General features: G+C 34.8%; 1 protein-coding gene across 2 annotated transcripts in view; it reads right to left on the bottom strand.

The window, feature by feature from the left end:
• Nucleotides 1-16792, bottom strand: part of GALC (galactosylceramidase) — a 63436-nt gene that overhangs the window by 19104 nt on the left and 27540 nt on the right. For both annotated transcript variants that reach the window (XM_058292720.2, XM_058292722.2), the window contains 3 exons: nucleotides 16480-16635; nucleotides 13199-13323; nucleotides 6841-6968 (listed from right to left, as the gene is read on the bottom strand). In XM_058292720.2, coding sequence (XP_058148703.1) covers nucleotides 6841-6968; nucleotides 13199-13323; nucleotides 16480-16635 — 409 coding nt within the window. The remainder of the gene's footprint in view (nucleotides 1-6840; nucleotides 6969-13198; nucleotides 13324-16479; nucleotides 16636-16792) is intronic.

The raw sequence follows: 16792 nt of genomic DNA, 5'->3' as shown, positions 1-16792 counted from the left end.
ACAAGAGACTTCACAAAAAGAGTACAGCCAGTCACTAAACTAATAAACAAGCCCCAGGGGAGAGGACGGCTAGTTACCAGAGCAGTTGAATGCCCACTTTCCACATGGAAGGTTACTGCAATATTTTATCTAAAAGGTTCAGTTTTCAACAAAAAATTATGATGCATCCAAATAAACAAGAAAATATGGCCCATACACAGGAGAAAGTGCAGGTAACTGCCTATGAAAGAGACCAGATGTTAGATTTATCAAAGACGTCAAAGTAGTCAATATAAATATATTCAAAGTAGCCAATATAAATATATTCAAAGGGTTTAAGGAAACTATGTCTAAAGAAAGTACAAAAATGTTATTTCACCAAACAGATTATAAAAAAATATATATTTCAAGAAAGAACCAATTGGAAATTCTGGATTTGAAAAGTACAGTAACTGAAATGAGAAATTTACTCTAGAGGGGTCGAGAGTAGAAAAGAACTGGCAGAAGAAAGAATTAGAGAACGGAAGACAGATCAATAGCGATTTTGCAATCCAAAGAACAAAGATAGAAAAGAATTAAGAAAATTAAACCAAAGCTCAAAGAAATGTGAAACACCAGTAAGCACAACAACATATATGTAGGAATATAGGAGAGGAGAGAAAATGGAAAAAATATTTGCAGAAATAATATCTAAAAACTCTCCATACTGGATGAAAAACATTAATCTACACACCCAAGGAGCTCAGTGCACTCCAAGTAGAATAAATGCAGAGATCCACACACATACATACCATAGTAAAAATTGAAAGTTCAAAATATACACTACGAGCAAATGAATCAGTAAGGAAAAACAGAACAAGACAGACATGAGACACATAGAAAACAAAGAGTAAAATGGCATATGTAAAGCTAACTATGCCAATATTAATATTAACTGTGAATGGTTTTAATCAATCCAATCAAAAGGTAGAGATTGTCAGACTGGATAAAAAAGCAAGATCCAATTACATGCTCTCAAAAGGAGCCACAATTCAGATTTTAAAAATACAACTCAATTGAAAATAATAGGATAGAAAAAGATATACCATACTAACAGAAACTATGAGAACACTGGAGTAGCTAGAGTAACAGTATACAAAATAGTCTACTAAATAAACAATTAAAACAATAAACAAAGTTACAAGAGATAAGATATTTTATAATGATAAAGCAGCAAAACCAACAGAAAAATTTTAAAAAATATATAAGCATACATACACTTAACCACAAAGCCTCGAAATACAAGAAAAAAAAATTGACAGAATGGAAGGGAGAGAAGGTATAGGTTATAGAGAATTCAATAGCTGAAGACTTCAATCCACTCTCAATAATGAATAGAACAAGACTTGAGCAATACTATAAATAAACTAGACAAAACAGATATCTATAGAATATTCCACTTAACAACAGCAGGATATATATACTCTTCTCAAATGCACATGGAAAATTCTCCAGGATAGACCATATCCAGGTAATAAAATAAGCCTCAAAAAATTTAAAGGACTGATATTATACAAAGTATGTTCTCTGATCACAATGGAATGAAATTAGAAATCAATAACAGGAAAACTTGAAGACATTCACAAATATGTGGAAATTAAACAACACACTCCTAAACTTTTTCACTCTCCTGGGTAAAAAAGAAATCACAAGGAAAATTAGAAAATATTGTTAGATGAATGAAAATGAAAAGGAGCACCATAAAATGAAACTGATAAAAGCTGCATATATTTTATATACATATATATATATATAACTATAAATGTCTATGTTAAAAAAAGACAGATCTCAAATCAATAGCCTACTTTCTACTTTAAGAAGCCAGAAAAAGAAGAGTCACCATACCCAAAGGAAACAAGAAGATAGGAAATCATAAAAATTAGAGTGGAAATTAATGAAATAAAGACAAAAGAATAAAGAAAAGGAGAAAATCAACAAAACTAAAAGATGGTTCTTTGAAAAGATTAACAAAATTGACAAACCTTTAGCTAGAATAACCAAGAGAAACAAGGGAAGACTCTAATTACTAAAAACAGTTTTGTAGAAGCTGACAAGCTGATCCTAAAATTAAAATGGAAATTAAAAGGAACCCAGAACAGCCAAATTCTTGAAAAATAACAAATTGGAAGACTCGCATTCCCTGATTTCAAAGCTTACTAAGGAGCTACAGTAATTAAGACAGTGTGGTACTGTTATAAGGATAGACTTAGAGATAAGTACAACAGAATCAAAAGTCCCAAAATAAACCCTCCCATTTATTGTCAGTTAATCTTCAACAATGGTGCCAGGGCAATCAATGAGGGAAAGAACAACCTTTCAATAAAAGGTGAATGGACAAGTGGATATCCACATGCAAAAGAATGAAGGTGGACACACCATACAAAACAATGATCAAAGAACTAAATGTAAAAGCTAAAAGTATAAACTCTTAGAAAAAAACAGAAGTGTAAATCTTTATGATCTTGGATTGGGAAATGGTTTCTTAGATATGAAACAGAAAGTACAAGCAGCAAAAGAAAACTAGATAAAACTGACTTCATCAAAATTCAAAACTTTTATGCTTCAAAGGATACCATATAAAAACTAAAAACCCAAAAATGAAGAAAAATATTTGCAAATCATACATCTGAGAAAGGACATCTATTCAGAATATGTAAAGAACCCTTACAACTCTATTATGAAAAAACGAATATCCTAATTAAGAAGTGGGCAAAGAATTTAAAAATACATTTCTCCAAAGAGGATATACAAATGACCAATAAGCTCATGAAAAGATGTTCAACATCATTAGTGACTAGGTGCATGCAAATCAAAACCAGAATGAGACATCACTTCACACCCATTAGGACAGCTATAATAAAAGAGAAATGGCACCTTTACACATTGCTAGTGGGAGTGTAAGAGTGTGGAAACTTTGGAAAATATTTTGGCAGTTCCTCAAAATGTTAAAATAGAGATAGCATATGACCCAGTTATTCCACTCCTAGGTATATACCCAAGAGAAGTGAAAATATATGTCCACAGAAAAACTTGTAGATGAATGTTAATTGTAGCATTATCTATAATAGTCACAAAGCAGAAACTCAAATGTTCATCCATTGATGAATGGATAAGCAAAAAGTGTTATATCCATGCAATGGTACATTATTCAGGCATAAAAATAATGAAATACTGACATAAAACAGCAGGAATAAACTTCAAAAACATTGCTAAGTAAAGGAAGCCAGACACAGGTAACATATTATATGATTCTATTTATATGAAATATCCTAAAATGGAAATCCATAGTGACAAGTGCTGGGAGAAGGAGGAAATATGAAGTGACATTTAATGGGTATGACTTTCCTTTTCAGGGTGATGAAAATATTCTGGAATTAATTAAAGGTAATGCTCGCACAACTCTGTGACTATTCTAAAAACAACAAAATAATACACTTTAAAAGAGTTAATTTTATATTATAGATCAAAAAATAAATCAAGATTATTTACTCGGAAGCAGATGTAGCTCAAGCAGTTAAGTGCCTGCTTCCCAAGTCGGAGGTCCAGGTTCAATCCCTGGTGTCTCCTAAAAACAAAAGGCCAACAAATGAAAAAAACAATTCAGGGTAGCCAGTGTGGCTCAGTGGCCAAGCACCAGCTTCCCACATACAAGGTCCCAGGTTCAATCCCCAACCCCAGTACCACACACACATAAAAAAAGATTATTTACTCTTTTAATAAAGAAAAAAAAAGAAAAACCACATATTATGGACTAAATTACTCCCTCAAAAAGATATGTTCAAGTCTTTACACCCAGTCTTGTAAAAGTAGCTGTATACAGAAATAGGATCTTTAAAGAAGCTATTAGTTAAGATATAACCAATCTGGATTAGGGTGACCCTAAGCTAATATAACTGGTATCCTTATAAGAAAGAGAAGTTTGGGCAGAGACTGAGAAAAGATTGTCATGTGATAGAGCATGACTGAGCATTGCCACAAATCAAAGAATTCTGTGGACTGCAGCAAGGCACTGCCAGAATCCTACAGACTTCAACAAAAGTTTGGCCCTGCTGACACCTTGATAATGAACTTCTAGCCTTCAGAACTGTGAGACAATAAATTTCTGCTGAGCCACTCAATTTGTGGTGTATTGTTAGAGCAGAAAACTAGAAACTAAAACATTAGTTTTAGTCTAGAAAACTAAAACATTATATGATGTTCTCCATAAATGCAAAAAAACCATTTGAGAAAATCCAACATCCATTTGATTAAAAAAAAAAAAAAAAACACCTAGGGACAGAAGGAAACTTCCTCATTCAGATAAAGGGTAACCATGAAAAACCTACAACTAGTATAAATACCTAACAGTAAAAGACCCAGTGCTTTCCTCCTAAAATCAGGGACAAAACAGGGATGCCTGCCCTCTATTTGACAACGTAGTAGAGATTCTATGCAGTCCAATCTGACAAGAAAAAGAAATAGAAGATATCCATATTAGAATGGAAGATGTAAAATTTTAATTTGCAGATCATCTATTAAAAAAGCCAACAGAACTATGTGAGTTTGCAAGGTTGCAAAAAAAATATATCATTATACAAAAAAATACAGTATTTCTATACACTAGAAACTAAAAACAAAAATTAAAAGTCATAACATTTATAATAGCATCAAAAATATGAAATATTAGCCATAAGTTTGACAAAAGATGTGGAAGACCTGTACAATGAAACCTACAAAATATTGTTGAGAGAAATTAAAGAAAACCTAAGTAAATTAAGAAATATATAATTTGTATGGGTCAAAAGACTCAATGTTGTTACGATATCAGTTTTTCCCAAATTGATCTACAGATCCAAGGTAATTCCAATCAAAATCCCAGCAGACATTTTTTTGTAGAAACTGACAAGCTGATTCTAAAATTCATATGGAAATGCAAATGACCAAAATAGCCAAAATGACTTTGAAAAAGAACAAAGTTGGAAGGCTAACACTACCTAGTTCCAAGAATTACTGATTCCAGTAATCATAGTATTGTCATGAATATACCTAAACAGATTAATGGAAGAAAATAGAGTCCAGAAATAAACCTATATACATATATATGGACAATTGTTTCTACACAGGTGAAAAACAATGCAGTGGAGAACGTACTGGGGAAGAGTGTGAACTACAGGGTAAACTATTATCTATGCAGTGCAGCAGTGCCCCAAAATGTGTTCACCGAGTGTGATGAGTGTGCCACAATGATGGGAGAGGTGGTTGGGGTGGGAGGAGTGGGGTGGGGAGGTGGTGGGTATATGGGAACCTCATATTTTTTAATGTAACATTTTATTGTGATGTACATATCTTCAAAAAAAATACAATTCGCAAAAATGATGAGGTGGGGGTGGGGAGTGGGTTATATGGGAAACATGTTTTTTGGGTTTTTTTATGTTTTTTAATGTAACATTCCGTGTGATCTATTAACTGTAATAAAAAATTTTAAATTAAAAAAAATGCAGTGGAGACAGGATAGCCTTTTCAACAAATGGCAGTAGAATAATTGGATATTCATATGCAAATAGAGAAAGAACTTAAATCCATACAAAAGGGGTCAGGGACCTAAAGACAAACCTGAAACTATAAATCTTTTAGAAGGAAACATGGGAGAAAATCTTTATGACCTTGGCTTGGGCAAAAATTTCTCAGATATGGCACCAAGAAGATGTCCCTTAAAAGAACAAATTAATAAAAGGACTTCATCAAAATTAAAAACTCTTCCTCTTCAAAAGACACGGTTAGCCAAATGAAAAGACAAGCCACAGACTGGGAGAAAATCTTTCCAGAGTACATATCTAATAAAGATCTTGTATCCAGAATGTACAAAGAACTCTGAAACTCAACATCAGAAAACAATTAAAAAGTTGGGCAAAATATTTAAACAGATATTTCACTAAAGAAAATACATGAATAACAAATAAGAACATGAAAGATGGTCAACATCATTAGTCATTGGGGAACTGAAAATTAAAACCACAATGAAATATCCCTAATTAACCTGGTAGAACAGCTAAAATTAAAAAGATTGATGACACCCAAGTGCTGGCAATGATGAGGAAAAACTGGAACTCTCAACTGCGCTGATGATAGGAATGTAAAATAGTAGGAGCACTTTGGAGAACACTGGCAGTTTCTTAAAAAATTAAACATTGTTATACCTACCATATGATCCAGACATTCCACTCCCAGATATTTACCCAAAAGAAATAGAAATATATTTCCAGATTTCTATACAAATGTTCAAAGCAGTTTCATGTGTAAAAGCCAAAACTTGGAAGTAAATGGATAAACCAACTGGGGTATAATATACAATGGAAAATTACTCAGCAATAACATGGAATGCACTACTGTTATGTACAACATGGATAAATCTCAGAATATTTATGGTGAGTGAAAGAAACAAGTAAAAAAACAGAATATACTGTATGATTCCATTTATGGAAAGCTCTGGAAAATGTAAACTAATCTACAGAGACAGAAAGCAGTGATCAATGGTTGCTTAGGGAACCACAGGTGTGTGGGGGAGGAGTGGGAAGCAGGGAGGAAAAAGAGATAGGAGCAATCTTTTCAGGGGTAATAGCGATATTCACCACATTCCCCATCTTGATTGTAGTGATGGTTTTCTGGTCATATGCATATGTAAAGCTTAAGAAATGGTGTACTTTCAATATGTGCCATCCATTTATTATGTGTCAATTATACTTTAATGAAGTTGGTTTAAAAAATGAAAGCATTTGGTTTTGTAGTATGTTATTTCTGATTCTAAAGATGTGAGTTAATCCAAAAGCAACAACAAAAAATTACCATGGTTTCAACGATGATGGTGAGGTTACCTAAGCCATCAGTCAGAGCTACGTAGCTTCCTCCTTTCTCTAAATGGCCTACTGTCTTCAGGTAATACCAACCTGGTTGAGTAAACTGAGTGGTATGAGCTATAGAAAAGCAAAGAAAGACTCAAATAAGATAAAAATGGTGATAGTAAGGATTCTTTAAAAAAAAAAAAAAACTGTCTACTGATTTGAGTCTAAGAAGGCTCTCTCTATTTTGGGGAAAAATACCAATAACCTCATGTTTTAACTTTTAAGTAATTAACCCAGTCACTGTACAACTGCAAGAATATTCTGAGAATAACTGGTACAAACAAATTACTCTGTGAGTCCAAGAGTATTGATTACTTTTTTTCTAATAGCAAAATTAAGTTATCCCTTCCCAATCTATGTTCATGTCTATCTAAACCATCCTAACATAACTACCAAAATGAGGTTAAAAAACATTAATAGTGCATTTCAAAAACATAAGTTTTATCATCTCTAACTAAGTTTACTTTCACAATATATTTTTTGGGCACCCTCCAAAGATGGCCCTCCAAAATATCCTGAACAATACTTCATGGTCTCACCCCACCAATCAAATTAGGTCACAAAAATAGTAGAGCATCTTAGTTTCCCTAGATAATGTGGGACCAACATTTTTTTTAATGAATTTTTTGAAATACATCACTATTACATAAACATACATAAACAATAAGTGTATAATGATAGTTGTAAACTTACAAAACAAACATATATAACATCATACAGGACTCTCACAACTCACCCTACCTATCACCAATAACTTGCATTGCTGTTAAACCTAATGATTAAAGAGCATTGTCAAAATATTACTACTAACTAAAGTATTATCCCCCAACCAACCCTATTATTATTATCTTTATATCATTTATATAGGAACACACATAAACAATTAAGTGTACAATAAAAGTTGTAAACTTACGAAGCAAACATGCATAACATCATACAGGGGTCCCATACATCAACCCTCCACCAACACCTTGCATTGTCGTGAGACGTTTGTTAAAATTTTGAAAGAATATTGTCAAAATCTTACTACTAATTATAGTCCTTGTGTTTTTCCCCCAAACCCACCCTATTATTTTTTAATATATTTTTTATTACAGAAGTTGTAAACTTATAAAGCAATCATGCACATGTTCAGAATTCCCAAACAACACCCCTCCATCAACACACCACACTGTGGTGGAACACCTGCTACAGATAAGATAATATCATCTGATTGTTACCATGTTCATAGTGTACATTTGGCTCACATTTTCCATACTGCCTCATTATCAACACAGTACATCTTTTGCACAGATGCAAGATTTTTTATTACTACTAACCACAGTCCATAGGTCACTCCAGCTGTATTTTTCCCATGCTTCTCCACATTCCCAACACCCTGGGGTAGTGATATACATTTGCTCTAGCTCACAAAGAACACTCTTGCATCTGTACCATGAATCACAATTCTCATCCACCTCTTGGTTTACTGTGCTATTCAATTCCTAGATTATTCTCTAGCACTCTGTCGGTTGGCATTTATATACCTAACTACCACTTTCAGTCACATCCCCATTTATAAACTAGCTTTTACTCACTGTGGATTACCAGCCACTCTATATATTTCCACATTTTTACAGTAAAGCTAATTAAAACTTCTACATACATTAAACATCAGTAGTCCACTCAGTCCTCCTCTTATCTCCTTTAAGAAATCACCACCTACCACCAGGTCTTGAAGATATTTTCCTATAATTTCTTCTAGAAGTTTTATGGTTCTTGCTATTATTTTTAGATTTTTTATCCATTTTGAGTTATTTTTGGATAAGGTGTGAGATAGGAGTCCTCTTTCCTTTTTTCAGCTATGGATATCCAATTCTTTCAGCACCATTTATTGAATGGATTCTGTTTCTGAACCATAAATTTGGTTCCATTGGTCTACTGTGTCTGTCTTTAGGCCAGTACCATGCTGTTTTTACCACTATAGCTAGGAAATAAGATTTAAAGTCTGGAGATGAGGGTTCACTTTTCCTTTTTATGATGTTTCTGGCTATTCAGGACCCCTTACCCTTCCAAATAAATTTGATGATCCTGTTTTCAATTTTTTCTTTAAAGCAAGTGGAATTTTTATTGGGAATGCATTAAATCTGTATATCAATTTGAATAGAATCGACATCTTAGTGATATTTAGTCTTCCAATCCATGAATATGTAATGTTTCCAGTTATTTAGGCCTTTTTAAATTTCTTTTAACATTGGGTTGCAGTTTTCTGAATACAAATGCTTTCCATCATTGGTTAAGTTTATTCCTGAGTATATGAATCTTATCTGTCATATTTTCACCACTTTTGACACTTTTAGTTACTTTTATTGATATAAATTTCATTTTTAGACTCTCTTCCAGGCCTCTCTCTCCTGTCTTTTCTTTTCAGTTTCTAGCACACCCATTAGTATTTCCTGAAAATCTGGTCTCTTGCATAGAAATTCTCTCAGTTTCTGTTTATCTGTGAATATTCTAATCTTGCCCTCATTTTTGAAAGACAGTCTTGCTGGATATAAGATTCTTGGCTGGAAGTTTTTCTCTTATACTATCTTAAATATATCAGACCACTGTCTTCTTGCCTCCATGGTTTCTGGTGAAAAATCAGCACTTAATCTAATTGGATATCCCTTACATGTTATGCATTGCTTTTCTCTTGCTGCTCTCAGAATTCTCTCTTTGTCTTTGGCATTTGACATTCTGATGAGTATGTGTCTTGGAGCTGGTCTATTTGGATTTTTTCAGATGGGTGTACGTTGTGCTTCTTGGACATGGATATCTATGTCTTTCAATAAGGTTGGGAAATTTTCTACCATTCTCTCTTCAAATACTCCTTCTGCCCCTTTTCCCTCCTCCTTCTGGGACACTCATGACATGTATGTTTGCATGCCTTTTGCTGTCATTTAGTTCCCTGAGACCTTGTTCAATATTTTCCATTCTTTTCTTCATCTGTTCTTTTGTATGTTCACTTTCAGAGGCCATTTCTTCAGGTTCACCAGTCCTTTATTCTGCCTCCTCAAATCTGCTATTATATGATTCCAAAGTTTTTTTTAAAATTTCACTTATTGCACCTTTCATTCCCATATAATCTGCTATTTTTTCTATGTATGCTTTCAAATTCTTCTTTATGCTCATCCAGTGTCTTCTTAATATCCTTAATCTCTTTAGCCATCTCATTGAATTTATTAAGGAGATTTGTTTGAACATCTATGATTAGTTGTCTCAACTCCTTTATGTCATCTGGAGGCTTATCTTGCTCCATTAACTGGGCAATAGCTTCCTGTTTCTTGGTGTGGATTGTAATTTTCAGTTGGTGTCTTCATATCTGGCTTACTAGAGTATTTTTTCCTGGGGCAGTTAGTTTAGAGCTTCCTGCCTTTCTCCCTTGCTGGTTAAGCAGTAGGAGCCAAGGATGTAGTTGGTGCGATAAGCTGTGCAGGCTCAAGCTGCTCTCATTATGCCAGGGACCAAAGAAGCTTCTTCCAACTTTCTCCTTTGCGAGGGGTAGAGACAGAGTCATAGCTATGTGGAATAATCCAAGTGCAGGCCCAGACTGTAGTTGCCCAGAGAGACTGATGAATTTCATGCACCTTTCTCCCCTCCTGGCGTGGGGGTGGAGCTGCAGGGGGCAGCAGTCTATGCAGTGCAAGTCCAAGATGACTGCAATTGCCCTGGTAGACTTCCAATCTTCAGTCTTTACCAAAGTTACCTGCAGTTACCTGGATAGGCTAGTGAAGGGCCTACCAGCCTTCTCCCTGCCAGAGGCAGGGCTGAAGCCTAGTCTAGGGCTGCAGGCCAATCTGGGTGAAAGAAACTGGTTCCTAGTGTCACTGTGATTTTTGGTCAGCCCAGCTTCCCCTAAGGTTGGGGTGGAGTCAAAATGGCAGCCACAGGTCTCTTTCTGACTTGGGCAGATTCACACCCGAGCTGTTCCCAGGGTTATATCTTAGCCAGTCGAGTCTACCAATCAGTAGCCAAAATTGGCAGCCAACCGTCTCTTCCTCCCCTGTTTCTGGGAAATGGAGCTTCCAATTCCAGCCACAGAATAGCTCCTGGGGTGGCTCATGCTGCCAGAGTAGGACAATCACTGACCTCCACGGCTTGGCCAGTAATTTCCTGGATAGGCAGGTCCGTGCAGCTTCCTCCCTACTGGAGGTGGCACTGGGGCCTAGGGCTGGAGCTGCAAGCTGATCTGGATGGAAAGAAGCCGGTCCCCACCAGCACTGAGATTCTCAGTCCACCCTGCTTCCCCTCGTTTAAGGCATAGAGTTCAGATGGCAATTACCGACCTCTTTCTGGCTTGAACAGGCTCAAAATTCAGCTCTTCTAAGGATTATGCTTTAGCCCGCTGATTTTACTCATCAGTAACTGAAGTTGGTGCCCAACCATCTCTTTCTCCCCTGTTTTTGGGAAGTGGAGCTTTCAGTTCCAGCCACGGAACAGCTCCCGAGGTGGTTTGTGCGTCCAATGGAGGATGGGCACTGGCCTCCATGGCATGGAGTGCTTTACTTACAAATCTTCTCTGTAGATGGGCAGTCTCCTCCTTCCATTCCTTCAAGGATGTGGCAAGATTCTCTTCTGGCTTCCTGGAGCCCCCAAACAGGTGCTTCAGCTAGCTCCAGAGAACTCTGGGTGTTTACTAACTGCCCTGTAGCAGGAGCTGACTCTAGGAGCTCCTTACTCCTCCACCATCTTGCTGGTTTTTGGGACCAACAGTTTTAACATCTAAGGGGTTAACCCACCAGGATATACAAATCCAATTTAAGTTTTCCATATATTGGAAGAATAATGTGATTTATCCTAATGTCATGATTAACATAATATCATGATCACAAATCTCTGAGGACAATACAGCAACTGAAAAAAGAAAATCACAAAAATAAGGGCTTAAAATTAAAAGAAATTTCACTTCAAATTCATAATTTTCCTGTGAAAGTATCAAACTTTTGTTGAAGGAACTGATTTTTTAAAAGATTGTAGGTATGATACTAAAATAAAATGATCATTAATGTTTATATTCCTGTAAACTTTTTTTTTACAAAAAAATGTAGGAAAAAAACTCAAAGAAATTCAACAACGGAATTCTGTATTTTGTTTAAATTATATTCATTATTAATATGGTTACCTGGTATCCCTTCAGGAAAAGTGATACCATGCCATCCGTTACCTGTACGAGTTCCACTTCCCTTGTGACTAATGAAACTGTAGAAAAAGTTTTGTGCTTCAACAGAAAAGGATGTATCATCATAGCCTCTTTTTAGGTTGTAGATAACTAATAGATATGTAAATAATGTCCAGTCTGATAAGGACTTAATTGATTTCCCACTGCCATGGGAACACCAGTTTTGTTCTATTTGCAATTCTTTTCAAATTCCCTATTCCATATAAATTTGTACTATTTTCGCTTTTCCTCTGAACTAGTTGTAACATCTGCCTGGTTCCTTCATATCATACAAGTAATAGAAAATCTTTAATGTGTTCATTTTTATATCTGTATGAGTCATAATTTTCCCTTTTTCTGAAAAGTAAATACCACTCATCATGTATACTTAAAGCACATCTAAAGCCATGATATTTCACCCATCCTTGATATTAACTTATTCATTTAATAATTCAAATACATACAGCATTTGTTAATCACCTAATGAGTACCAACCATACAATCACTTTCGATTTTGTTAGCATGCCATTCTCATCAGCAAACTATATTAACATGAAAGAGGAAATTGTCTCCAAAATTAACTTTAAATCATTTAGATGCTCTGAGTTATAATGAATCTTTTCAAATATATCCTTTTATTAGCAAGTAGCACAGTCTGTAATTATATACTTAGAAGATTGTTTGATTTATGTCTGTCTCCATCACTAGACAGCTCCGTGAGGGCAGGCGTCACATCTGTTTCTGCTCACCACCGTAAGCCCAAGACCCAGCCCCGTGGCTCATATGCAGCAGACATCTAGAAATGCTTGCTCAAAAACAAAATATTATTCAGACATCCTAATTGTTGCTAGACAGTCACCAGACAAAGGACAAAAGAGACTTGACCCTCTTTGTTACTCTTTTTCTAAGAGTCTGGTCTTAGACTAACAAACAAGAATGAAACACAAGAGGCGGTCTAATTACCCAAAAGATTCTTATAAACCACTATGGTAAATCTTGCTTAAACAGAGATAAACACATGCATACGTATACCTATACAGTTTATGTAATTTCCTTCTAATCACTATGGGCTTTTTCTCTTCAACAGGGATATTGGGAGACAGAGATGGAATCAGAGACATACCTGATATCCAGATAGGAGATTCGACTACATAGTGCCCACTCCATGGCTCCTGTGCGGTCATCAGTCCACTCCGCCCATAAGGCAACTGTTGATAGTAACTAGCCACCAAATTCCAAGCGATTGTGCTAGAATATTTGTTTAATAAAGAAGAAATATCAAAACCACTAACCATAAAAATATACATGTCTAGAAGCCTGTAGTAAAAAAAAAAAAAGACCTTATGATAAGTTATGTAAACATATGTAAATAACTATAACATGACCAGAGAACACAAGGAAATGTAAGTTGCCAAAGGTCCTTCATATTTTAAAAAATCCAGTGCTAGACACATAGAAGAACTTTTAATTGTGAATCATGTAATAAAGAAAAACAAATCTATCTGGGTTATACGAGAGTTTTACTGAACAATGGTATAGCCAGAAGATGACCCACACTCTGCCAGTACTGGACATTACAAAAATTTGAGTCAAATACAAATAAAAGCTTTATCCATATGTGCCTTCCTCTCAACAGTCAGCCTTCTTAATGCCCCAGTTTCATGACATAATTGTTAGGAAATTGACTCTGAACTGTTCCCAACTTTTAAAATTGAGAACTCAGGTCCTAGTCAGACTACCTGGGTTCAAATCATGGTTTCACACTTACCTCTATGGACCTCAGTTTCCTCATCTGTAAAATGAGGATACTAATTGTACCTAGCTCATGTGATTGTTGTGAGAATTAAATGTATGAATATATATGCAGAGTAAAGAACAAGGTCTGGGCTATAGTAACTTCTCTTCTCTCTCCTCCATTTACTAATTGGTTCCAGCTTGTTGGTCTGCTTTTTGGCCTGTTCTTTCTGATGATTGGGCCCTAATGGTTCACAGCAAGTTTTGAGCCCTATAAATGTTGTGACTCGATCATTACCTGGAAAATCCAAGGGCAAAAAGGAATCTCTGGAACCAGGTACTGCTGAGCTCCTCACAGCTGAAAGACCAGGGCTTACCCACAGAATTTTATATTTCTTATTAAGTCCTTATGCACCAAAAACTGACAGAATGGCATTCTTTAGAAAATCAAAGCCTTTTAATTTGTCAACACAAAGTACAAATAACAGTCCAAATTTTCAGAAAACCTTAACACCTGTGAAAAAATTTAAGAGTTCTCATGATTTTACCCATGGTTTGCAAGATGCCTAGAAATAGGTATCCTCTCTGGCTAGTGGTGACAGGAGTATAAATCGAGACATATTTTCTGGAGGGCACTTTGTAATATGTACCAAAATCTATACACCTCTGACCCAGATTCCCCATTTCTAAGAATACACCCTAAGGAAATAATCATAGATATATATAAAGACATTGGAATATAATTGAAAGAGAGAATAAACAAAAGAACGAATGAACAAACTTTGCATTTCTAGAAAGAAGGAATATTCTGAGGAATGATATTTTTTCTATACGAGTGTTTCCAAAACTTGCATGACAGGAGAATCAGTTGGAGCACCAACCAATAGAAGCTTCCCCTGGAGACTTTGATTCATTAGGATTGGACAGTTTCTAGGGAATCAATATAACAAATGTCCCAGGTACTCATTAAAACAAGGCAAATTTGGAGAAAACTGCTTTTCTTCTATAAGCTTTAAAAACAGTTAAGTATTAATATACTTAAAAGTGAGAAAATTTTCCTAACACCTTGTTAAGTGAAAAGCAGCTTACTAAACAGATTATGTATTATGATCTCCATTTTTAATTAAAAATGTTTACATGTAAATATAAATTAGAAGGATGTACACCAAAATTGTTCAGGGCAGTTATTTCTGAATGTCAATATTATGGGTGATTTTGTTTCCTTCTTGTACTTATCTACAGTTTCTATGCCATAAACAGCCATTATGCTTGTAACCAAATTAAGTGACTAAAACCAAATTCTCCATGATTAGCATCTTTTCTTTCAAAAAGATAAGAAAAAGAACAAAGGCTGTAAGAAGAATTTATCTACTCACATTAACATCACAAGAGTTTGTCTTGTCTTCCTTTGTTCTGTTTATCATTGTTTTAGAACACTAATTTTAATTTCATTACAATTAAAGTGTTTTCAAAGCATTTATGAAATGCTTCCCTTAGAAATAAAAGTAATTTTATTGTATTCTTCCCTAAGATCCTCTATTTAAATCCACAATTAGACAAGTTAAATGATGCCAGACAGAATCAATCAGGCAGATTGGGAGGTGAATTGTCAAAAAGCAAACTGGCCTGTTTTTTATAAAAGGCCATTGTCATTTTTTTTAATGGGGAAGGAAGGGAACTATACTAGTTTTAAAGAGTCTTGAAGGCCAAAACAGCCAAATTCAATGCATGGTGTTTTACTGAATATTGGTTTAAAAAAAAAAACCCAAAAAACTATAAATGACATTGTGGGAACAATTAGGAAAATCTCAGTATTTGGTATTAGAAACATTAAAGAATGCTCTAATATATTGTGATCAGATAGGAGAATATCCTAATTTTGGAGATGCATATTAAAATATTTACAGATAAAATGTCATCACATCTGTAATTAAAATGTTATAATTGTTCATTAAAAGTATATTTATGATCTCACTGATACAAAATATTAGATGAAGCAAACTCACAAATAAAAACTAGAGTACAGGTTACTAGTGGCCAGGTAGAGACAGGGAATAGTGAGTTAATGCTTAACTGGTAGAGAATTTCTGCTTGGGGCAATGAAAAAGTTTTGGTAGTTGATAGTGCTATTTTGGAAATGGACAGTGGTGAAGGTAGCACAATGTTGTGAATGTAATTAACAGCACTGATTTATATAACTGAACGTGGTTGAAAGGGGAAATATTAGGTTGTTATATGTGTTAACAGAATTAAAATTAAAATAAAAAGACACAGGACTGTACAACTCAAACAGCTACTGTTAAACTAAGGACTATAGTTAATAGCACAATTATAATAGTATAATTACAATTATAACAAAAGTATAACAAAGGTGTTAATAATGGGGGGAGGCTATAGAGAAACTATGTAGCTTGTCAAAAAATCACTTAACTGCAAGGATTTTACTACATATAAATTATACTTCAATAAACCTGATGATTATATAATAGAGAAAGGTAGATATAGAGTAGATATACATTAGGTTTAGGTATAAATGAAGCAAATAAAGCAAAATGTTTATAATCATTGAATCAATGTTGTGAGACTATGAATACCACTGTACTTTTTTCTACTTACTGGGTTTTCAAAAGTTTTCATAATGAAAAACTTGAAAAGTTTTTAATAACTTACGATGTCATGTAGCCATTGATATAATTCTGGTTCAATATGCGACCCCAGCATCCCGCACCCAGGGCATTATTGAAAGTACTAAAATCTTCAGAAGACCAAAGCTTCTTCCCAGTCAACGTCGCATCCATTACTGTACAGGTCCCAGGATAATGAGCCCTAAAAAAGAAAGGGTAAGAAGGAATGTGACAGTTATTTATATTTGGTGAGTGAAAAAAAAATACATCCCTTACCCAAGCTTTTCTATTTTAAAAAGACAGGCAGATTCCAGATCAAGGACAGTCATCTGCCTCCCATCTTTCTATTTCAGGATCCT

The sequence above is a fragment of the Dasypus novemcinctus genome, chromosome 3, assembly GCF_030445035.2.
Source record: "Dasypus novemcinctus isolate mDasNov1 chromosome 3, mDasNov1.1.hap2, whole genome shotgun sequence".
NCBI lineage: Eukaryota > Metazoa > Chordata > Mammalia > Cingulata > Dasypodidae > Dasypus > Dasypus novemcinctus.
Note: the sequence above shows the minus strand (reverse complement) of the source record. Positions and strands in the feature narration are given on the sequence as shown.